This window comes from Nesoenas mayeri (assembly GCF_963082525.1).
Source record: "Nesoenas mayeri genome assembly, chromosome: 5".
Classification (NCBI taxonomy): domain Eukaryota; kingdom Metazoa; phylum Chordata; class Aves; order Columbiformes; family Columbidae; genus Nesoenas; species Nesoenas mayeri.
The window spans coordinates 48308927-48333143 of record NC_137548.1 but is presented as its reverse complement, the minus strand read 5'-3'; the positions used below and the strand labels follow the sequence as shown (position 1 = coordinate 48333143).

The following is a 24217-nucleotide window of genomic DNA, read 5'->3' as shown; positions in this document are numbered from 1 at the left end:
AACACCACTAGCATGCACTAAAGCTGCAAATGATAGAAAATGCATGTCACCAGAAAACCAGGACCTATGTATATGACATTTCTTTGCATATCATTATTAGAAATCCATGGATTTCATACTGAATCTCACAGTTACTGAGAAGACATCCTACCCAATGCTTCACATTTTACACTCTGTAGAAACCAAGTATTTTTAACTGACCTCACAGTAACTATCTGGCCCCCATCCAGCTCAATTCCATTCATCTGTGCTATGAAGATGGCAGCCACAGCTTCATAAAGAGCAGTTCCATCCATGTTAATAGTTGCTCCAACAGGAAGAACAAATCTTGTTACACGCTTATCAATGCCTAGATTTTCTTCAAGACATCGGAATGTGACAGGTAATGTTCCAGCACTGAAGGAGAGAAAGCAAAAAAATAGAGAAGACAATATAATAAATACACATAAGGGAGCAAAGTCAGAAATTCTGTTATAATTTTTTGCATTTTCTACTTCCACTTTCTGCTGTGATTCAAGCCTTTTTTAGCCAATTTTTAAATTAAGCCTACATTTAGGTGGATGTGGGACTGAGACCAAGACATGAACCCTACTTGCAGGAGAGATGAGAGGTTGAGAAACTGTAGATGAATTTTTCAGACTAATTTATTAACTATTTATTGAATTTTGTTCAAAAAGATAAGTTCCAGTTGTTTTCTGATGGACAGTGTATGGATAAATCCTAAATTTCTTTGATTGTGAATTTGCTTTGAATGGAGATCAGTGCCACACTGACGAATGAAAAAACTAGACACAGATACAAACCATGGAGCTCCCTGACACTATAGTACAGAAGAGGATACGAAATAGGGCTGGAGGATAGGAAAAGACGCGAAAGACGTCTGGAAGAGGAGAACAGCTCCTTGCACAGATCCATGGTGCCTTGCTTTTGTGGGAGTAGTTCAGGCTATTACATTCACTTGCTCAAAATAAAACATCTTCTAAAAAAATACTGCTGAAAACGGAACATTTTTTTTTTTTTTCTTTTTTTTTTTCCCCTGTAGACACAATATCTTCTACTTCTTCCCTCTCCTGACAGGTTTGTCTGCCTCAGGCAAAGGACTTGCTGCAACAAACATGAAACCCAACACAGGAAGATGTTTTGGTTCCTTACATTTCTGTGTTATCTCTGAGGTCAAGTCAAGTCCACTACTAAATGAAGTTGGTTGTTGCCTGAGAAGCCGTTCTGAAAAGAAAGCTGACCTGGGGAAATTCCTTTTAATTGGTATTACATACAGAAGCTGCTGGAGCACATCTGTTGTGCTTTATTTGTGGTTGTGCCAGGCATTTGAATATATCAAACTGAGACTGTTTCTATGTAAACAGCGAACCTGTGAAACATGATCGTGGAATTTCAGATACAAAGAGCTGGGAACTATCTTTGGTTCTGGATTCTGAAAGCACCCAGAGTGAGACAGGGCTGAGTCAGTCCCTGAGCCTTGCCAGGCACCCTCTGCTTAGTGACAGGGATGTAGTTGAGTTACCATCTCTGGAGGTATTTAAAAACCATGTGGATGTGGTGCCTAGGGACTTGAGGATCTTAAAGGTCTTTTCCAACCTAAACAATTCTATGATTCTACGATTATATTCACTTTTCTTCAGCTAAGTTGGCAGAATTTCTCAAAGGTCTTCGCTATTGTATCCCACTAATTCTGGTGTCATTTCCCCTATAAAAATATTAATTTGCTCATAGAAGAATAAAGAACTAGACTCACCAAATTTTCTCGGATAAATACTGGCAGCGTGTTCTTGCTAGTGCCTTGCAACTTCAGAGTTTTTCCAACTCATTCATTAATCCACTATCATAGAGATGTTATTGGGTATAAAAAATGTACTCTTTCCATTTTATAGATAATTAAAACATGGAAAAGGGAGATTAAGGAATTACTGAGACAGCTAACTATAAAAATATAGTGTCATAATAAATGTTCTAGGTTATCTGGAAGAAGCATAAGGCTGATCTATCTTATATGAGATCTATGGAAAACCCAAACGCTTCTGGAATGGCGGATGCCTGATTCACTTCCTAAATGACTCCTCTAGTCTCATATCTATGGAAACACGAATTAGAAGAATTAGATCCACATCTTGGTTTGGACAAGCATACTCTTTGCTGGGTGAAGAACTGGCTGGATGGCTGGGCACAAAGTGTTGTATTGAATGGCATCAAATCCAGTTGGAGGCCAGTCATGAGTGGTATTCCTCAGTGCTCAGTATAAAGGCCAGTTTTGTTTAACATCTTTATCAATGATCAGGATGAGTGCACCCTCAGTAAGTTTGCAGACAACACCAAGTTGGCTGAGACTGTTGATCTGCTGGAGGGTAGGAAGGTTCTACAGAGGGATCTGGACAGATTGAATTGATGGGCTGTGAACAATCACATGAAGTTCAACAAGGCCAACTGCCAGGTCCTGCATTTGGGTCACAAGAACCTCATGCAATGCTACAGGCTTGGGGAAGAGTGTTTGGAAAGCTGCTTGGCAGAAAAGGATCTGGAGGTGTTGATCAATAGCCAGCTGAACATGAGCTGGCAGTGTGCCTAGGTGGCCAAAAAGGCCAACAGCATCCTGGTGTGCATCAAGGATAGTGTGGTCAGCAGGATTAGGGAAGAGATTGTCTCATTGTGCTCAGCACTGGTGAGGCTCCACCTTGAATACTGTGTTCAGTTTTGGGCCTTTCACTACAGGAAAGGTACTGGAAAGAGTTCAGAGAAGGGTGACAAAGCTGATGAGGGGTCTGGAGGGCAAGTCTTATGAGGAGCCGCTGAGGGAGCTGGGTTTGTCTAGCCTGGAGGAAAGGAGGGTCAGGGCAGACCTTAGTGCTCTCTACAACTATCTGAAAGGAGGTTGTATCATGGAGGGTGTTGGTCTCTTCTCCCAAGTAGTGAGTGACAGGACAAGAGAAAATGGCCTCAAGTTGCGCCAGGGAAGGTTCAGATTGGATATTAGGAAAAATTTCTTCACAGAAAGGATTGTGAAGCACTGGAACAGGCAGCCCAGGGAAGTGATTGAGTCACCATCTCTGAAGGGGTTTAAAAGATGTATAGATGAGGTTCTTAGGGGCATGTTTAGTGCTAGAGTTAGGTTACGGTTTGACTCGATGACCTTGAGGGTCTCTTCCAACCCAAATGATTCCATGATCTTGTGCTCAAATGACTGGACCATTGTTTGTTCACTGAGGTGATTTTTAACAGATGTCAATAAGCCATGAGATACATGGTACCAATCATTTGTGTTCTAGCATCTTTACAGATATATTCATAATTATGATTTATTTTACCATGTTTTTAATCGTGTTCTGTGGGTTTAGCCAAATCAGAGAGGATTCATACTTTCTAGAAACAATGTAGTATATTCTCTTGAAAATTACTGTAGCAGCTACATTTATAGCAGAAAGTAGAAAATATATAGTGAGTCATTAACCAATAACTACTAGTCAGTTTTCAAGTCAGTTCCAGTATCACTTTGCCTACTCCAGCAAAGATATTCCTGTATCTTATTAAAAGAAAGACAATATAGAAAACGTAGTTCACTGACACACATCGAAACTCAGACGAAGTTCTTTCTCTTCAGAAATAGAAGTCCCACCTTACCTTTACTGTTACAAATCAGTTCATCAGCATAAGGCGTGTACCAGCCATGGCCCATCATTGTTGCAATGAACTCCAGTGGGCTCAGCAGCCAGGCAGTATGCAAATATCAGGTGGGCAGGACATGGAGACAATGTTTCTTTATTACAAGAGTACAACATGTAGATGCCTTCCATGGTTTTTCAGCCTGGCCAAAGAGCTTTAACAGGTCCCTGAATAGGAAGCATTTGCAACCTCCAGAGGTATCAGGTTAGACTATTTGATGGTGATTGCTGTTATGTTGCCACTTGTCTGTTGTGCTATGAACTGGTCTACTTCTGTTTAGCCTATAATTCAGATCTGGTGGTAAAGCTAGTAGCCAGGTAAACCCATATGGTGGAATCACTTAAAATCCCCTACACTTTTACATTTCAGTACTCCAGCAGAAAAACATTACTTTATGCTAAAAAAACCCCACAAAAGTTGTGCATGAATACTGTAAATTTTGTACTGAAAATCTAAGTAGAAACCCAAACACTTCAGTGAATAAAAGCCTTACGGAAATTTTGGTTTAGTGAAACTCCTGGCCAGACTATATCTCTTATAATCCAGCATTTTTTATCACAGAGCCACAGAATTGTTGAGGATGGAAGGCACTCCTGGAGGTCACCTCTTCCAACCACTTTGCTCAAGACAGAGGCAACAAGGGTAGGTTGCCAAGGACGATGCCCAGACAGACTTTGTGTATCTCCAGGAATGGAGACTCCACAACTCCTCTGGGCAAACCATGCCAACATTCAACCACTGTCACAGTATATCACAGTAAAAAAGATTTTTCTTGTGTTCAGATGGAATTTCTTGTGTTTCTTGTGCCCACTGCCTCTCATCCTGTCACTAAGCACCATTGAGAAGAGTCTTGCTTCAGCTTCTGTACACTGTCCCATCAGACATTTATGCACATCAGTAAGGTCACCCCAGAACCTCCTGTTAATTGGGGAGATCCATTCAAACTGTTCCTCAGAGCAGTTTGGGTGAATCCAAAGAGGCAGATGAATTATAGTTCTTACAAGAAATTCCTGAAATCAAGACAGCTCAGTTTTCTGATGGTCGGTTTTGAACTAGGCTTTTTTTTTTTTCACCTTTTTAGTTGAAATGAAAGATTACATTTCATTCAGAAGTAAAACATTTATTGAAGAAAAACATTTAAAAATATGATATTTAACTGGAAAATATTTTCAATACAAGATCTACTGACTGCCCCAAAGCAAATCATCAATTTATTACTGAGTTGCCTTTATCGAGTCTGTTCTGTGCATTATCAATGAGTCTGAAATGCTCAGCTCTTTAGTGATGACCTCTTACTCTGCCAAAATGCAGGAAAGAATAAAATGAGAGGTTTTTCAACTTATTTCTTGAAACCTAGCACTTTTTATCTTCTTCTCTTCTCTTTTTTTTTTTTTTTCTTCCCAATGAAACTAGACTGGTCTTAACATACTTTCAAAATAAATGGTTTATCACTGTTTCCTAGTTGAGGAAACAAGTACAGAGGTAACACAATTTGCACAAGTCATTTGGCCAATGCCAGAAAAAAAAACAAAAAGAGGGTCTCCCAACTCTCTCCAGTTGGCTGTATAACCTTTCTAAAAAATCCTGAAGGTTTGTACTTATTTTTATTCATTTCAACATGGGTGGATTAAAAACAGTTTTTATTCAATGGCACAAAATTATTTTGCAGTGAAGGTCAGAACAGCAGATGCACTATCTCTAAATAGTAGCTAATAATCTGCTAAAAAATAAAGCAAGCTGTTATTTCTCAAGTGTACCTGGAAGCTGTGCCTAGTGCTGTGATCCATGCCTGGAAAATCCCAGCAAGGAACGAAAATGGGCTTTTCCTTGTTATTACAAAGTAGAGCAGAGGTAGGAAGATCCCTCCATGGATAAGAAGACCTACAATCACAGTGACCATGTACATGCCAAGTTGTCTAGCAACTACTTCTAAGTCCTTGATTGCAATGATTTTTCCACAGATGAGGCAAGCAATGCCCAACGGGGAATACCTGGAGAAAGAGAAAAAGCATAGAGAGAACTAGGCTTTGCAGCGTAGTCACAACAATTCTGCTCAACAGAGTACACACTGGAGAAAGAGTAGGGGGCTTTCAGGATCAACACTGAGATGCAGAACAGGGGTTGATGGAAATTCAGCAGATAGCTATCAGACCTTTTTAAAAAAATAATGGCCATCTCCAGCAAATTCCCTATCTACTTCATTTTATTCCATCCCATCTAATGGAATATGCATTTCCTGAATAGTCCTTGATCCGGGAATAACATCATACAATAATACTATTATGTAACACAGGTGTGGATCATTATGAATAGTGGTGTATTTGTTCTTAATACATAACTTTACAACCTGTTGCTTATCTGGTTTCAGGGAGTTGTATTATTTCCTTCAGTAAAATTATTTGTTGAAATTAATTGCTTTTATCTCGGAGGCTGAAAATGTTTTCATTATGTTCTTTAAATAATTCGGGCAAATTGTTTTTCGTTTATGGATTCTTCATTAATTATGGGCTTTTCTTACTTAGGGTAGGGTTTTTGTCACCTCAGACATGTGATTCCCTGATGGCATAAATGGAACTTTTAAATAGGATGATAATGGTAGCACAGTTTGGTAATAATAATAAAAAAATAATAGATATTATTTAAAAACATAATTATCAGCTACAGTGAAAAGTGTCTGAAAGTGCATGGATAGAAGAAAATCTTTATAACTGCACTGGTAAAGGTTAGCATATTATATAACTTTAAAAGACATTCACTTTCTCTATCTGTTTTACAAAACTGAAGCTAGGAGAAAGTAATATGTGTAACATGTGGAGAAACAGTGAACAAAATGTCTCTCTGAAAATAAATGGTAATGTTTATTTCAAAAGTGATTAGTGATTTGGATGTCTAATTAAAGACAACACAAAGGAAACTGACTTTCAGAATAAAAGTGCTCCATGTTTTTTGTAAGAAACATCTCAGTCTCTCAAGCAATGTGCCCAAAACCTGGAAAGTCCTGTCACTCGAAATGCAAGGCTAGTTGTTTTACCAGTTATCATTAAAAGCCATGTTTCAATACACTTGATGAAGCATATTTCTTATAAAGAATTACACTGTGTCAGAGACAGATGTCTGATTTGGTTTAGGTTTGTGTAGCAATGCCATGCTCCAGAGAGTCTGAAGTTGCCATGGGAGTTTCAGCTCTCTGTGCAGAGAAATAATAAACCAAATAAAATGTAACTCTGCATAAAGAAGTCCATTTGTCTTTATAAACACACATTAAAAAAAACCCAAAAACCTGCTTCTGGCCACAACAGTTCTTTAAAAACTCTAGAGAGAGATGAGCAAGTGGAATCCCCAACACCAATCTCCTTTCTCATGAAAAGAGAAATGAAAAACATATCATTAAAAGTAAACATTTACAGTGACTATCTTGAAACTTGAGTTATTTCCTGCCATTGCAACACTGACTACTAGAAAAAACTTATACTCTAGGTGAGGTATTATGTCTTGAGTGTACCGACTGGTGTTAAGTGAAATACTAGCAAATTCTTGTTCTTGAAGTGTTAATGAGAGCATAGTCACTGTCTCTCTATAGAGTTGAGAGAAGCAGGTTATGATAACTGTTGAAATCAGCAGGGCTTTGTGTTTTTATGCAGCAGGATTATTTACAGAAAAGTAGAAGCATAACAGGAACACAAAATCATTACTTCAAGCTCTTTCTTTTGTGCTACACATTTGCACATTACTGTTAGCTATCATCTGCATCACTCTTGCATTACAGTCTCCCTTTGAAACACTGATGATGCTGAAGGTGCGCTTCAGGCACTCTGCTCTCTTTTCTATAAATTGTGTCCATCTATAGCCTCAGAGAGAGGCATACTGTAGCCGTGTAAATCAGGAAATCACTTCCAGGAACACTAGGGAATCATGGGCAGCAACGGAGCATGATATGCATGTATTGGAATGGCTATTTCTGCTCTCAATGACCTAAGAGATATCAACCACAGTAGTACAATGCCAAACAGAGCCATGCATTTTTATGTTCTCAAAAACTGGTTTTGTGTGATATGGCTGCACTTGGCACTGTGTACAAATAGCTTTGGGGAAGCCGTCAGAAAAAATATCTCAAAAAAAAAAAAAAAAAAAAGAGAATCCCCTTCCAGAAATATAAACAAGGGCTCAGTCTTAATTAGGTAAAGTTACTTCCTTAAAGGCAAGCCAGGCACCATTCTTATGAATGTTTATACTTTAAAAACAAGACAGATACCTTCCAGTGACCCCATTGCAGCGAGGTTGTAAGACACAGATTCTGCAGCAAATACGGGTGGAGGGACTACACATCACTGAAAACCACTGGAATTTTATTTGGTAGTAAAGTATTTTTAGTACAGAAGACAGTGAGTAAAGTGTGTCTCCAGGCTGCTTTGTAATTATACCTCCTAGCTAATACCCTGGGATTACGCTGACCTCTAAGGAAGATTTGGATGTTCTTATGTAGGGCATTCTTGCTTGCTTAGATATCCTTCTATGTAATTATCTTCCATAATCAATGTGGCATTTGAAGGCCTTTGCTGGTACCTGAATGTATTGGATTTCAGTAAACAAAACAGAATACCTTCAGAAATATTTCACATTGGGTCCTAAATAATACTCACCAAATAGAAATAATGCTGCTGTGGTTCTAACATACCTGTCAAGGCTTTAATAAATGAACTATTTAATTACATTGTTTACTAACAAATTGTGGTTACTATATGCTATACTAGGGTTTTTTAAAATATTTTTTTGTTCTAGAAGTTAGAACTTTAAACTTACCACATGATCATAGTTACTAACTTCATTACAATCTCATTCAGGATGTTGAAGAAATCCACCATCATCTTGGCCTGTTCTCCCATTTTCCCCATAGCAATGCCAAAAGCAATAAAGAATCCTATCAAACCTATTAGAAAAAATGGCAAGACAAAAAAAAAGCAAGTTCTTAGGAAGTTTTTGCACCTAGTCAATGTCTTGATACTACCTGCTAATCCAGTTTTCAGAACTATAGTGTATTACACATCTCTTAGGACTTTTTAATATGGACTCACTCTCAACTTTCATGATGATATTCAAACACCTTTTATTCTTCAATATTTTACTAAATCCCAATTTCAGAGACCAACTATGTCTTTTTTCTTTATTGATTCTATACCTATACTGTAATGTTTTCAGTGTCATGCAACTGTTAGAAGCTTCATCGCCCCTCGTAAATGGGAGAGGCAACACAGTGCCATATCATGACTCTTTGTTGCTAAAACAGTCACTAGGCACCACAAGCATTTTTCTCAAGCTTTACAAAAGTCCCTTGACAGATTCAGTCTACAGACTAGTCAGTCCTGGAGTACAAGGAAAAGTAAAAGCAGCCTCAGAACATAACTTTTGCAGGCCATCAGTATTCCAGTTAAATGAAGAAGGTGGGGGTGCGAGGAAAAGGTGGGTATTTCACTTTAAGCTAAACCACAGAACTTCCATTAAACAGATTAACCTCACTGAAACCAGCTGTTAGCAGATACATAATCATAGAATTCAGTACAATATTTGGCTCCTAAATTTAAATGCTAAGGTGTGAAAGTCCAGAGTATTGAACTATCACCATGAAAAACTGAGTGGATCTGTGATGCACTACTTCAGAGCTGTGTCTTCAATGCTAACCTTTACAATCCAGCAATTTTCAGTGTCCAGAGTGGGATTATTAACTGATACTGATAGATGGTTTGAATCTTCAGCTACCCTTTGAGGCCAAACTTTCAGTCATTACATGAGTTCAGTATTTGAACAAATGGGTGAACTCATCTGGGAAATTCCTAAGGAAAAACCCATCTGGACACAAAAGCATTCAAGATAAATGAATTTCAGCTACCAGTACTCTGAGAGAAGATAGGCTGTCCCATACCCTCACACTGGGTTTAGCAAACAGGCTTTTTTTTCTTTTTTTAATGCAGTCTCCTGGACATAAACTCATTCTTTAGCATCAAGTTATCTTTGTTGAGTCACTTAAATAGGGAAATTAAGTGTATGAAGTGTGCTGCAGAACACAGAGAAATGATTAAAAGCTTTTCAAACACCAAGTAGCTTCCTGGAACTCAGACTCTGCATCAGAAAATGTCAGTAGGTGGGTTTTTTTTGTTAATTACAAAAGAGCTGCTACATTAGTCACAAGAGTCAAGTTGGTTCATATTTGCAGGAATTTGTCTGGCTTGTACAGTTTACGCAAGCTAGATGGCAGTTCCCCAACATTTTCACTTCTTCTTTCAAAAGCAAACTACATCAAACCAAACCAAGAAGCTGCAACATTTGAGACTCATTGATCAAAATATTACAGCAAATCCCCCACCTAAAGTGTGTGTTCCTTTTCTGTAGGAATCATATTCAGCCTTCTAGTTATTTTCTTATCCATGATAGAGCCTGTACAAAACAAGTCCAGCACTAAATTTAATGCAACTCTCACATTAGAAATATTGTTTAATTTTAATGCATAAGCAGAGCTCCAGGAGAGAAAAAATCAGGTGAGGGTAATGGTGTGAACAATAAGCTGCTGCTTCAGACAGGGTGTGCAAAATGACAATTTGCAGCTTTGAAAGGAAGCGGCTCCTCTGCCCACAGGTGTTGAATGGAAGGAGGAGCCACAGAGGCAGGCAGAATACAGTGGCTCCTCACTCTTGTAGAGCAGGATGCCTTGCAGAGAAACAAATAATTTCTGATCAGCTTACTGATGCAATCTCCCCTACATCTAAGCAAAGCAGCCTCTGCCAACCAACTCACCAATACCTGGAGAAGATCTGCAGGCACAGCAGCCACTGTGTCAGCAGGAGCAGCTCATCAGGTATAAGGAGACTGCCAGGGGCCATTTCTCACTAAAAAGTGATGGCCTAGTGGTGAGATAAAGCAGTGGTTTAGGTACTGCCACATACTGTCCCACTTGGAGGACAACACCTATAAACACAGGGGTCAGTCTTAGCCCTGTGGACATGCTGCCACAGAGCATGTGTATCTTCAAGTGTAGGCCTGTCAATGAGGCTACAAATTGAGGGCTAATTTGTGACTGACTTGGCCCACATCCAGAAAGTAAGAAGGTGAAGGAGGAACATTCATCTCTGGGCTGACAAAACAGTGAGTCTAGGCACAGAGAAGAAAATAGAAGTGGTGTGGTGGCTCTTTGTTCCCCTGTGCCTCTGACTGAACAGGTGGTTCAGGAAGGAGTGGGAGACAGGCAAAACCTTTGTACCACCCTCACTTGCTGACTTGTCTGGACAAAACAGCACGACAGCAGTTGTTCATAATTTGCAGCTGGTAAAGGTCAGCAGTCAAGATGAAAGAAGGAGGGAGTTGTGACTCAGAGATGTGTCAAGCCTCTTTGGGATTATTCTGGCCCAGTTCTGAGTGGCGCAGTTCACACCCCACCTCTAACTTCAGGCACTGCCTCAAGCCAAATTTTAGTTCAGTATGTCTGAGACACCTACTGGAAACAACTGAGCTCCAATTCATCAGGGGGTGCACCAGCTCTTAGAGCTCTCCCCCATACTGTTTTGCCAATATGCGTTAGTATAGGTAGGCTACTTCTAGGATGAAAGGATATTTTGGTTAGTTCCTACATGCTTCCCCACTGTATTCCTGTTAATATCTACAAAGCTGCCAATCCAGAATAATTCACTTTGTTGTTTCTGTGATACAGTCATATTTTGAGTAAGACCACTAAATTTTCATCTCAGAGACCAATGGGCAGCCAGTAGGTGACAACATTTGATGATTATTTGGGGAGACTAAATCTGCACTGAAGAGCACATCAGACAACACTGGCTACCCAGTCACAGTCAAAAGCTGTGTCATACATACGATGTACATGTTTGACAGGCAAAAACTTTTCCTACCCAGGACATTCATGCCATCCTTAAATTCAAGTCCCTTCTTAATGACCAGCTGGGATTCTGATGGTACTTCACGCACTGTCTCATTCATCATAGCAAAAGCAGAGTCAGTGACATTAGGTGGTTCTTCAATGGGTGGTGGCACCAGCACCTTCTTGGTGACAGTTTGGATCTGAAAGCAATAAAAAAGGAGGATGAGAATGGAAACAGACAATACAATCCGTACGGGAAATCAGGAAATAAAAATAAAAAGAGTCTTCACTTGAAATTCCAGGGAACCATATTTTTAAAGGATTAGACATGCATTCCACAACCTCTTACCCCCTCTTCTAAAAATAAGTTTGTTTTTCAAATAGTTCAAAGAGTCACAAAGTCTTGTGAGTCTTTCTCATGACTTTAGTATGAAAAGCATGGAAAATACTTGTTCCTTACCACCATTATATAACATTTTACAGCTAGTTAGCTCCTTTGTCCAGATGGTTCACAAATGGTGATTTATAGACTGCATGTTACATATTGACACCATTTGTTCAGCACCAAAAGGCAGGCACCCCTAAAACCAGTCACAGCAGCAACTCTGCAGTAAGGCTTGTTATACAGGATGGCCTGTCCAGCTCATGTTATCATGGGTTGATAGTTAAATTAACTTAAAAACTTACGACATTTCCAACACTTCACTTGGTGGCTGCTCAAAATGGAATACCCACAGTCCCCTAAGCTCTCAAAATACTGTGAGTGACAGATAACAGAAATAATAACAAAGCTACCAGATACCTATTAAATAAAATTTTACTACCTCAAAAAGAGAAGACATGAGCATCTGAATGGATATGGACCTCTCCTGGCAAGTGAATGGTATGGTCAAGGGAAAGCTTGGAAAAAGTGGTAGGGGGACAAATGAGCTTGAGTTTATGGCTAGGAAAATAAGGAAGGAGTGGGAAAAGAGATTTGTGACTTGCTGCTTTTAGAAGGGATGTTTTCCTCCCACTTTATACCTTGAGCCTTTCCTGCCTCTTCATGGCTCTGGGACAGAAAAAAAAAAAATGGTTGGGAAGCTATGACCAGTTTGCCATGGGTTCCCATCTGCTCCCTCCCTTCTTTGTTTCTTGTTTGAGCAAGGCATCAGAAACAGTGCATTAGCCTTTCAGAGAACATTTGCACCTCGTTTCTGTTGAGATGGACATTGTACTACTACCGATGATGATCCAGATTCAATCCATATATTTTAAAACCACAGGTTTTAAACAAGCTTAGGTCTCTCCTTTCAAAACCTGCTGTCTAAATCTAGAGAGGGAGGTGTAGACAGAAAAACCATAGAGATTTGTGTAAGAAACTCTTTGGTTGTCCTAAACCAAACCATCATTCCTGCATATTTACCTTATTTTCATAGCTAAATTTTATCAACACAATATTTTTTTATGTGACACATACAGAATGTAAGAACAGAGTCCCAGAAATTGAACTTAAAATATAAGGCTCTTCACACTCACAAATTCCAGTACAGTCACTTAAGTCAAAGGTCCTAAGCCCTTCTTTGCACAGAGTCAGTGTCACTAAAAATGCTGAGCTTAACATTAAGTTTAGATTCTGCCAACAGTTCAGGCCAGAAAACCATTTGAATGTCACAATTGTGTTTAGTGATGATGATAGTTCATGGCACAATAATATCCTAAGTCTCTGCTGGAATAGCAGTTTTCATTATAAATTATGACTTTCTTGTGCACCATACAAAAAATCAAGAGATGATACTTAAATCCCAGGATGATTCAGATTTTAGTTTGCAAGTGAACTATCTCATTGCAAGTGGATCCCTTCATTGCTTTCTGCCTGTTCAAAAGGGAAGGCATGTAAAATCCTCCCACAGACTACGGCTACACAGTACCATTGCTGTGCACTCTTCAGAATATTTCTTCACAGGATTTTTGAAAAAAATTGCTCCCTCCTAAGGCAACCTGGAAACAGTAGATGCTCATGGAGAGAGTCTGTATAAATGTAGGAAGAGAAAATATATGTTGACACTATTAAAAGCAGTTAATTTTCCACCTAAATAAATAGAGAGGCAAGTAAAGTCTAACTCCTCACTGAGGAGTTAAGGGCTAATAGAAGGCACAAGTTCCATCCGGAAAGGAGAATGACTTACTTTGCAAATGAAAGGTGGCTTTGTGGCAGTGGCTTTCACTGACAATTAATTTGGAATCTGATAAAAGTCAATACTGGAAAGCCAAAAAGCTCAATATCTTTCTTGACTAAATTAAAAAAACAAAAACAAAAACAAAAACAAAAACAAAAAACCCCACACATAAACAGTGATATTACACACAATGAAAAAGCAATATTAAGGTTTCAAGAAAACTATCTTCTTTCTCCCACTTTTTGTCCTTTGTTGAGAAATCTGACCACTGTCAACTGACCAGAAATTTAATTCTTCTCTCTTCCACAGTTCAAATGAGGGAAAGTAAGAAAAAATCCTAAGCACCCTGCTCTCCCCTCACTCAGTTTTGCAAAAATACATTTCACATTACTTGTCATGTTTAGCCACCCACAGTTTGATCACGTGACTGACATTTCCATGATGATTTGGAAATGTTGAGAACGTTCCAAGCCCTTTTGGCAGCTCAGGTTGGCCTCCATTCTTCCAGTCCACATGGCCTCTTCTCCCTCCGTCCCCCCTCTTCATGTTATTCTTTGGCTATAACCACAGCTCCAACTATCATGCCATTTCACATAGGAACATTTAAGAACACGTTTGGCAACAAACCCCGTAAAAGCCCATTAAAAAAAAAAAAAAAATCTGCATTATTGCCAAACAATTTAGTTGTAGGGAAAAGTAGCTTACACAAAAAAATATAATATGCTTAAGCAGAAATTAGGAAGCACGCAAATTTTATCTATTTTACCCCTCAAAGTGAAACAATTTTGATTAAAAATTATCTACCTACAGAGCAAGCAACACAGAGCACAGAGTGCAAGCATTCCTTCTTCCTCAGCATGCTTCAAACCTGGCCTGATGGAGACACCTGTAGGTGGGTCAGCCACTTCATTGTATTATCTCTACCTAGTCTGGACTCTACTACAGCAATAGAACTTATGAGATGTTGGGCTTTGTGGTACATGGCTACTGGCAAACAGCTGGAATCAAGATCATCCATATATTACAAACAGGGCATTGCAGAATCATCAGCTCTGTAATTAACAACCAAGATCAAATTCAACCTGGGTGAAAGACCCCATAATTCATCAACCATTCACCTCTAAGGCAGCACTCATGACTGTACATATTGTATAAAAATTTAATAAAAAAAAAAGTAGGTTTACTTAACAACAAACCAAAAATAATCTCAAAAAAAATCTATGAATTCAAATTACTACAACATAAAACAAAACAGCTATAAATACAGTTCTTTGATGTACCTGCTCAAGACTTCAGATGGCTATTTCTCTTTGCATCATAATTTCTGTCATTCACCTAAACAATTAGATTAACACATACCTGGTATGTAAAAGATATAAAAAAATATTAACAAGGTGTAGAAGGTTTTACCTGCTGAAAGCACGCTTGGACCAGATTTTCAGGGAACAGGTTTCGGATCAGATCCAAGAAAGCATCCAGGCTAGATACTTCATCATTCTTCTTCCCTTGACCAAGCTGTCTCTTGAGTTTTGGATTCCCTGGATGAATGGCTAAAACCAAAATCACGCCCAGCACAGCAGCAATAATAGTGGTGGACATGTAGTAAACCATGGCTCTTGTACCCAATCGGCCACTTGCTTTAGCATCTAAACCAGATAGTCCTGCAGATGTTTTATTTTAAGAAACAAACAAATATATTGAGACTCAATATCCAACTAAATAATCATCAAACAAAATCCTTTATAACTCGTTAAGTTTAATGACTGCCTACAGGCACCTGCTTTTGTCCTTGTGAAATTCTCACCACTAAATAGATTACTGAAGCTTCTCCCTCCAGTTCTTATGTGAACAATGTCTGCTGCTACTAATTTGAGGAGATATCATACCATTCTCTGCCCTTGACTGCTGCAAACTGGCCATGGTTCCTCCAGTGCATTGATGATAACTTCCTCATGCAGATGGTGGAGGAGCTGACCAGGAGAGGTGCACTGCTGGATCTCATCCTCACTAACAAGGAGGGTCTGGTCGAAGCAGTAAAGGTTGAGGGCTGCCTGGGTTGCAGTGACCACAAGATGGTGGAGTTCAGCATCTTGTGTGGCAGGAACAGAATAGCAAGTAGAATTGCAACCCTGGACTTTAGCAGGGCTAACTTTGGCCTTTTCAAGCAATTGCTGGGGGAAATCCCATGGGCAAGACTGCTTGAAGGAAAAGGGGCCCAAGATAACTGGATGGCATTCAGAGATTGCTTCTTCCACGCTCAGGATCAAAGCATCCCCACACGTAGGAAGTCAAGGAAGGGAGCCAGGAGGCCTGAGTGGTTGAATAGGGATCTATTGGGTATGCTCAAGCAGAAGAGGAGAGTTTACAGGTCATGGAAGCAGAGGCTGGCCACTTGGGAGGAATATAAGGATGCTGTTAGAGGATGTAGGAAGGCAGCTAGGATAGCCAAGGCCTCCTTAGAATTACAGCTGGCGAGAGGGGTCAAGGACAGCAAAAAGAACTTTTTCAAATACATAGCAGATAAAACTAATACGAGAGGCAATGTAGGCTCACTGATGAATGGGGTGGGTGCCCTAGTGGCAGAAGATACAGAGAAGGCAGAATTACTGAATGCCTTCTTTGTCTCTGTCTACTGTGCCAGAGGTTGTCCTGGGGAGCCCTGTACCCCTGAGACCCCAGATGAAGCCAGGTCAATGGAGGAGTCTGCTTTAGTCAATGAGGACTGGGTTAGGGAGAAATTAAATAGTCTGGACATCCATAAATTCATGGGTCCAGATGGGATGCATCCGTGGGTGCTGAGGGAGCTGGCTAAAGTCATTGTTAGACCGCTCTCCATCATCTTTGCCAAGTCTTGGGAAACGGGAGAGGTGCCCGAGGATTGGAGGAAAGCAAGTGTCACTCCAGTCTTCAAAAAGGGCAAGATGGAGGACCTGGGTAATTATAGACCGGTCAGCCTTACCTCTGTCCCTGGGAAAGTAATGGAACATTACATTGGTGCCATCTCAAGGCATATCAAGGATAAGAGGGTTATTAGGGGCAGTCAGCATGGCTTTACCAAGGGTAAGTCATGCTTAACCAACCTCATAGCCTTTTATGAGAATGTAACAAGGTGGATGGATGATGGCAGAGCGGTGGATGTGGTCTACCTTGACTTCAGTAAAGCCTTTGACACAGTCTCCCACAGCATCCTAGCTGCTAAGTTGAGGAGGTGTGGTCTAGACAATAGAGTAGTGAGGTGGGCTGCAAACTGGCTTAAGGAGAGAAGCCAGAGAGTGGTAGTCAATGGTGCGGAGTCTAGTTGGAGGCCAGTATCTAGTGGAGTGCCTCAGGGGTCAGTACTGGGGCCAGTATTATTCAATATATTCATTAATGATTTGGACGAGGGAATTGAGTGTACTATCAGCAAGTTTGCTGATGACACTAAGCTGGGAGGAGTGGCTGACACGCCAGAAGGCTGTGCTGCCATCCAGCGGGACCTGGACAGGCTGGAGAGTTGGACGGGAAATAACCTGATGAAATTTAACAAGGGAAAGTGTAGAGTCCTGCATCTGGGCAGGAGCAACCCTAGATTTCAGCATAGGTTGGGAAATTACATATTAGAGAGCAGTGTAGGGGAAAGGGACCTAGGGGTCCTGGTGGACAACAGGATGACCATGAGCCAGAACTGTGCCCTTGTGGCCAGGAATGCCAATGGCATCCTGGGGTGTATTAGAAGGGAGGTGGTTAGTAGATCAAGAGAGGTTCTCCTTCCCCTCTACTCTGCCCTGGTGAGACCACATCTGGAATATTGTGTCCAGTTCTGGGCCCCTCAGTTCAAGAAGGAAAGGGAACTGTTGGAGAGAGTCCAGCATAAGGCAACTAAGATGATTAAGGGAGTGGAGCACCTCCCTTATGAAGAAAGGCTGAGGAAGCTGGGTCTCTTTAGTTTGAAGAAGAGGAGACTGAGGGGTGACCTTATTAATGTTTATAAATATATAAGGGGTGAGTGCCACGAGGATGGAGCCAGGCTCTTCTCAGTGGCAAACAATGATAGGACAAGGGGTAATGGGGTGAAGCTGCAACACAAGAGGTTCCACTTAAATTTGAGAAAAAACTTCTCAGTGAGCATGACAGAGCACTGGAACAGGCTGCCCGGGGGAGTTGTGGAGTTTCCTTCGTTGCAGACATTCAAAACCCACCTGGACATGTTCCTGTGCGACCTCACCTAGGTGTTCCTGCTCCAGCAGGGGGATTGGATTAGATGATCTTTTGAGGTCCCTTCCACTCCCAAACATACTGTGATACTGTGATGCTGTGATGGTCTGGTTGACACCTCAGCTTTAAGAAGGCTAGGCTCATTAGTGTCATGCCATCTTATTTGCAAGGTCCAATCCAGCATTTATGTGAAACAGCATATTAAGAAATTTCTAATGTTCAGGAAGGTAGTATGTGTGCCTATGTTTGAAAACAAATTCATTTGAGCATCTACATATTAAAGCAAACTGATTTAATTGGAAATTAACTCTAAAATACACACTGCAATTGCAAAATCCCTGACAGGATCACACTATTATTCTTCCTACATCACAGAAAGCAAACCAGGTGATATCTGCAGTAAGCATCTGAAAATATTTACGGCTAATAGATTTTACCTGTGATTAAACTGGAGATAATTAAAGGGAGGATCAGCATTTTTAGCATCCTCATAAGTATATCTCCTGGGAAGGCTATCAACATGATGATGTCAGGGTCAATAGGTGTTGCTAGACGAAGAAAGCCTCCACATAGAGCACCCAGGATGACACCTGGAAGAAAAATAAAAGAGAGCATATAAGTAACATAAATATACCTGAATGCACATTGATTATGCACAATAGCCTAGCAGAAAAAACAGTTACACGAAGCCACTAACTTTTGGTACAGAGACAGATTTTAGAAAGCTTAGCCTTCTGATTAATATGAGGCTGTAACATGCTTACTATGTATTTTATTATTAAAGAGAAGTGGTCGTGATGTAGAATCTTCTGCCAGCTGAGATTACACCTATTGTACTACTTTGCTTCTGCAAATACAGATTTGCCAAAAACTACAATGTTATTAAGGTTTACTAACATATTGAGGTTTACTACCTGTGTAGGCCTTGCAATACATTGAGGAATAGTAAAATATAATTAATATAATTGTTCTACAGCTGTCAAAATTGAGGCACCAAGAAGTGAACTTATTTATATAAGGCCATACAGAACTGACAGAAGAGGCAGGGTTTAGGACCCAGCTCTTCAGAGTATGGGAACTATCTCACAATATAAGAATGGTACCACTTGAAAACAAGGTCAGCATGAGTAGCTGATTTACAGCCTAAGAAAAACCCTGCATGAAAGCTAGAACAGTCTTGTGAGGAAAACAGATTCAAGTTTTATTTGGAGGGTTTTGGAAAAGAGTGCCTGATCAATATTGCACATATCATTGAAGAAAACTTGATTCTTAGTACTCATTTATTATTCCTTCCCTTTGATGGTCTGCATCATTATCTTCTCTTTGTGCTAATGTTCTCAAACCACAAACATCCCTTCCTGACTTATTTAGATTTGTACAGTGATAACACCTAAATCCCTCTCTCAGGACTGAGAGGCCTAGGGAAGAAAAGACCATGCTTACTATACTAATATGGTACTTGTGAATGGCTATTTTATGTTTACATCCAAGATGCCTTACATCCTGATTCCAAGTCCCAAGTGTAATGAAACTTGACAGCAAAGCCCAGGTTGTGATTTGCAGCAAATACATCTCTCTGAAGTATCAGTTTGAAACAATGGAGAATATATGTATATTTAAAACTTTTTCTGGGACTGCATCAGGCACCTTCTAAATACAATTCAAAGAAAATGCTGTCTGAACACTTCAGCAGTACGGGTTTTGAAGGCTGAAAAATATGGATGTGAAATTTGCAGCTCAAGACCAGCTGCAGCTGGTCTTTTAAACAATAACAAAACAAAACTTCTGTGAATTTCCTGCATTTGGCTGTTAGGCTTTCAGTGAAAAAGAAACAGGCAAAGAGCCAGTGAACTCCAATGAAATGTCAAACTGTTCCGTATTTGAAATCTGCTAAAGCCAGAGGCAATATTCAGGATGAGATCATGGAGTGGTGGCTTACAGCTACAGAGAGGGGAACATGCCTTAAAAGCAGCAGAGCATGACCTGAGAGGCAAAAGATTAAGTAAAGGAAATTTTGAAGAGCTTTCATCTTTTCTTTTCTTTTTTTTTTTTTTTTTTTTTTTTTTTTTTTCCCCCCCAAATAACGGAAAGAAAAATATGTGTTGCATTTAGTTCTACTGAATGACGTTGATCTGACTGGTCTCGGGATTTAAATCACACTCCATTCAAAGTCCGAGGACTGGAGGAAAGCTAATGTCTCTCCAGCCTTCAAAAAGGGGCAAGAAAGATGACCCAGGAAACTACAGGCCAGTCAGCCTCACCTCCGTCCCTGGAAAGGTGATGGAACAGCTCATTCTGGACAACATCTCCAAGCATGTGGAGGAAAAGAAGGTTATCAGGAGTAGTCAGCATGGGTTCACCGAAGGGAAATCCTGTTTGACCAACCTAATAGTATGATGGTATGACTGGCTGGGTAGACAAGAGAAGAGCAGTGGATGTTGTCTACCTTGACTTCTTCTGGCTCTCACAACATCCTCACAGGCAAGTTCAGGAAGTGCTGGCTGGATGAATGCATGGTGAGATGCATCATGAACTGGATGGATGGCAGAGCTCAGAGGGTTGTAATCAATGGTGTAAAGTCTGGTTGGAGGCCTGTAGTCAGTGGGGTTCCCCAGGGTTCAGTGTTAGGTCCAGTCCTGTGCAACCTGTACATCAATGACCTGCATTAAGAGACTGGGTGCACCCTCAGCAACTTTGCTGATGATACCAAAGGAGGAGTGGTCGACACACCAGAAGGCTGTGCTGCCATTCAGCAAGACCTGGACAGGCTGGAGGGCTGGGCAGAGAAGAACCTGATAGAATTCAACAAAGGGCCCTGCACCTGGGCAGGAATAATCCCAGGAACCAGGGTTAGGGGTGGACCTGCTGGAAAGCAGCTTTTCAGAGAAGGACCTTGGACTCCTGGTTGACAACAGGCTGACCGTGAGTCAACAATGTGCTCTTTTAGCCAAGAAGGCCAATGGTATTGTGTGGTGCATTAAGAAGAGTGTGACCAGCAGGTCGAGGGAGGTTATCTTCCCCCTCTGCTCTGCCCTGGTGAGGCTGCATCTGGAGTACCGCATCCATTTCTGGGCTTCTCAGTTTAAGAAAGACAAGGAATTACTGCAAGGAGTCCAGCAGAGAGCTATGAAGATGATTAGAGGCCTAGGACACTTTTCTTATGAGGAAAGACTGAGAGAGCTGGGTGTGTTTAGCTTGAAGAAGGCTGAGAGGGGATCTCATAAATGTTTATAAATATCTCAATGTGGATGTCAAGAGGATGGGACCAGACATCTTTCAGTGGTGCCTAACAATGAGATGAGGGACAATGGGCAGCAGACTGAAGCACAGGGGGTTCCCTTTGAATATGAGGAAAAATGTATTTACTTTGAGGGTGCCAGAGCACTGGAATAGGCTGCCCAGAGAGGTTGTGGAGTCTTCTCCTTAGGAGACGTTCAAGACCCGCCAGATGAGTTGGACTAGATGATATCCAGAGGTCCTTTCCAACCCTAATAATTCTGTGATTCTGTAATGTAGTTCAGTGGTATAGATTTGCTTTGTGTTGTGTCAGTAATACACTGCATACGTGAACTAAAGTGATGATGCCTATGGGCATTCTATTTACTCTCTGACTGTTCATCTGGAACAGCTGATGACCACAGACAGGTCTGTGGTACTACATGAGCAAACGTAGATACACACACAATTTCCAGACCAGCAGATGTAGCTTACCGAATACAGTAAGTGTCAGGAGCAGATTCCTGTGGAGCGACTGGCAGAATTGCACACATATGTTCCTGGATCTGTGCTCCACTGGATTTAAATTACTTTCATGCATCCGCACTTCTACTTGTTTAGGCATATTGTTGGCACTAGAATAAAAAATGAAAATCAAGTAAAAGTTATAGCACAAGGTGCCAAAATTGAGAGGAAAATCTGGATTAGTCCTGGGGATTCTGATGCATATTCAATCATTTCCCACATTTCACAAACATTGTATATTTACTGCTCTGAAGAAGTTTCTGAAATGGCAATTGTTTGTTCTTCTGAAGTTGCAGCCTTCCAGGTATTTTTTGTGATTATCTCTCAAATGATTGAGAAACATACACACTTAATTCCTGAGACACATCATCCCAACTGTTTCACGGACTAAACTATTGGTCTTCAGCTGTAAAATTCAGTTTCCCCAAAGGTCGCGGCTGCCTACTTAACTAGGAGAGACGGCTAAAGAATAAAGTTTCTATTAGTGGGAAAATGCAGATTTTAATACCTTATTTAATTCCAATTCATGAAAAGAGTTTAAAAATGAAGATTTACTTGCAAAATAAAGCATTCCAAAACACTTTACTTAATCTTCCCAAAATGTTTCATTTCAACATTACATTTTATTGTAATATAGTCAGAATGCTGAGGTCAAAAGAATCTTTTTAACTTGGTTCTAATGAGACTTGAAAAACTACCACTGAAAATTAGTCAGAAAACTATGCATTCCCCAAGAAAGCCTTTGTTTTCATTGAACTGGCAGTGTTTAGAGGAAAAATTTTTTTTACTAAGTCTGGTTTATATTTGAGTAAGTGATACGCACATGAGTGCAGGACTTTGAAAGCCATGTCTCTTTCTCAATGCCTGAGAAATCATTAGCAATTAACTCCCTTTTTATATAGAAAATATTAAAATGTACTCAAAAAATACTGAAAATAGTACTACAAATAAAACATACAGTTTCCCTAAAAGTTACAGCTGTCTACCTAAATACGATAAATAAAGAACAATTTTTTTTTATTATCAAGAAAATATGTATTTTGAGATCTGGTCTTATGCCAGATTCGGTCAAGACTTTAGAAAAAGGAAACCAAATCTTTACAACAGTAGACTGAGGTCTATAGACCTAAAACAGATCTGAAAAGACACATAAAGTTTCAATGTCGTCAGTACTAAGCCATTTTGAGAAAATCAAAACATGTTTTGTTACAAACAGTACAGCTTTTTGTCTTTATGAAGTTTCTCAACAGAAAGTTATGATTAGAACTGTAATAAGAATTCCTTAATTTTGATATAAGTAGTTCCAAGATTTACCCTTTCAAAGTGAAATGACATTTGTTTCTTCAATACATTTCATTGTTAAAAAAGTAACACAACAGAAAATGTGTTAGAGGATACTTTTTTAGAGGGAGAAAAAATGCTCCAAGTGGTGTAATTTTTATTTTGTACATTTAAAAATATTTTACAATGGTTTTTGCAACAAAATGTACTGCTGATGGTGGAATAACAAACAAGAATATCAGTGCGTATTCTGACAGCCTAAGTGTGAAGCATGCCTACTTCTTGAAGATTTATGAATGCAAGTATCAGAGATAGATGAGGATTAGCTAGAGGACAAAGTGCATAGCAGTTATTTGAGGAATTATGAGAAAGATGAGACAGTATCTGCAGTTTTCATGCACATGGGTCACAAAGCCATTAAAATATTGGTCCAAGTGTGCCACAAAATCAAGGAACTTGGGATCCAAATGTTGCAACTGAGGACTACATCTAGTTTCACTTGCACTCTGAACACAGAAGTATGACTTCTTTAGATCTATTATTCACTACAGGTTGATTATATATATTCCTCTGAAACTCTGAAATATGGACAGCTCAAAGTAATTCAAAAGAAAACCTTAGAGGCTTTTCCATTAGGAAATAGTTAGGCAGAACAGGAATGCATCAGTAAACAGAGGCACTTAATTATGTTTTTGCCTTTCTAGGATTTTGCTTTGGGCTAGGTTTAGTCTGGTTTCCTCGACCCTTTTCCACCTGATGCCATGCCTATAGCTTCACACCATCCAAAGGAAAGCAACCTCACAATATCTACTTCTTCCACTGTGGATCTTTTGTCTAATTCACATACAATGGGAGCATATCATTCCCCTGACACCATTGCTGAAATAAGTCTGCCCAAGCAGAAGCAGGCCTGCTGTTGTGTTCACACTTTATTTCTATTCCCATCCATTTATAAGCAACAGCATGGTGTCTGCTGGCCAGATTCCTCTGTCCATTCCAAGTCTGGTCAGCATAGAAATAAAGATTCATAAAGCGAGGGGAGGGTGGACCTACTCCCACAGCTGTAGTGAGTCCTTCAGGATTATGCCCCCAGTGAAGCAAGCCAGCCCTGCTTGAGGTGGTCAAACAAGGCAGAGCTTTCACATGATAGCAACCATCTTCTTCAAAAGTTCAGTCATATAGACTGTAGATATCCAAATAACCTCTGAGAAGAGAAGGAAATAAGCTCTATAAGAATATTCCTAAATTTCTAGGAACATATTACTGTATTGTGTGCTTCCCTTAAGTGCAAAATATGTGTTTTACACTC

The 24217-nt window shown here is 40.0% G+C and overlaps 1 protein-coding gene across 1 annotated transcript in view; it reads right to left on the bottom strand.

The window, feature by feature from the left end:
* SLC1A2 (solute carrier family 1 member 2) overlaps positions 1 to 21733 on the bottom strand; it is a 33032-nt gene extending 11299 nt beyond the window's left edge. The window contains exons 1-7 of the mRNA XM_080344642.1: positions 21598 to 21733; positions 18324 to 18476; positions 15103 to 15353; positions 11565 to 11733; positions 8473 to 8599; positions 5430 to 5663; positions 202 to 396 (exon numbers count right to left, since the gene is read on the bottom strand). Of these exons, the coding sequence (XP_080200768.1) occupies positions 202 to 396; positions 5430 to 5663; positions 8473 to 8599; positions 11565 to 11733; positions 15103 to 15353; positions 18324 to 18476; positions 21598 to 21727 (1259 nt within the window). The 5' untranslated portion in view covers positions 21728 to 21733. The remainder of the gene's footprint in view (positions 1 to 201; positions 397 to 5429; positions 5664 to 8472; positions 8600 to 11564; positions 11734 to 15102; positions 15354 to 18323; positions 18477 to 21597) is intronic.
* Between the last annotated feature and the right edge of the window lie 2484 nt (positions 21734 to 24217).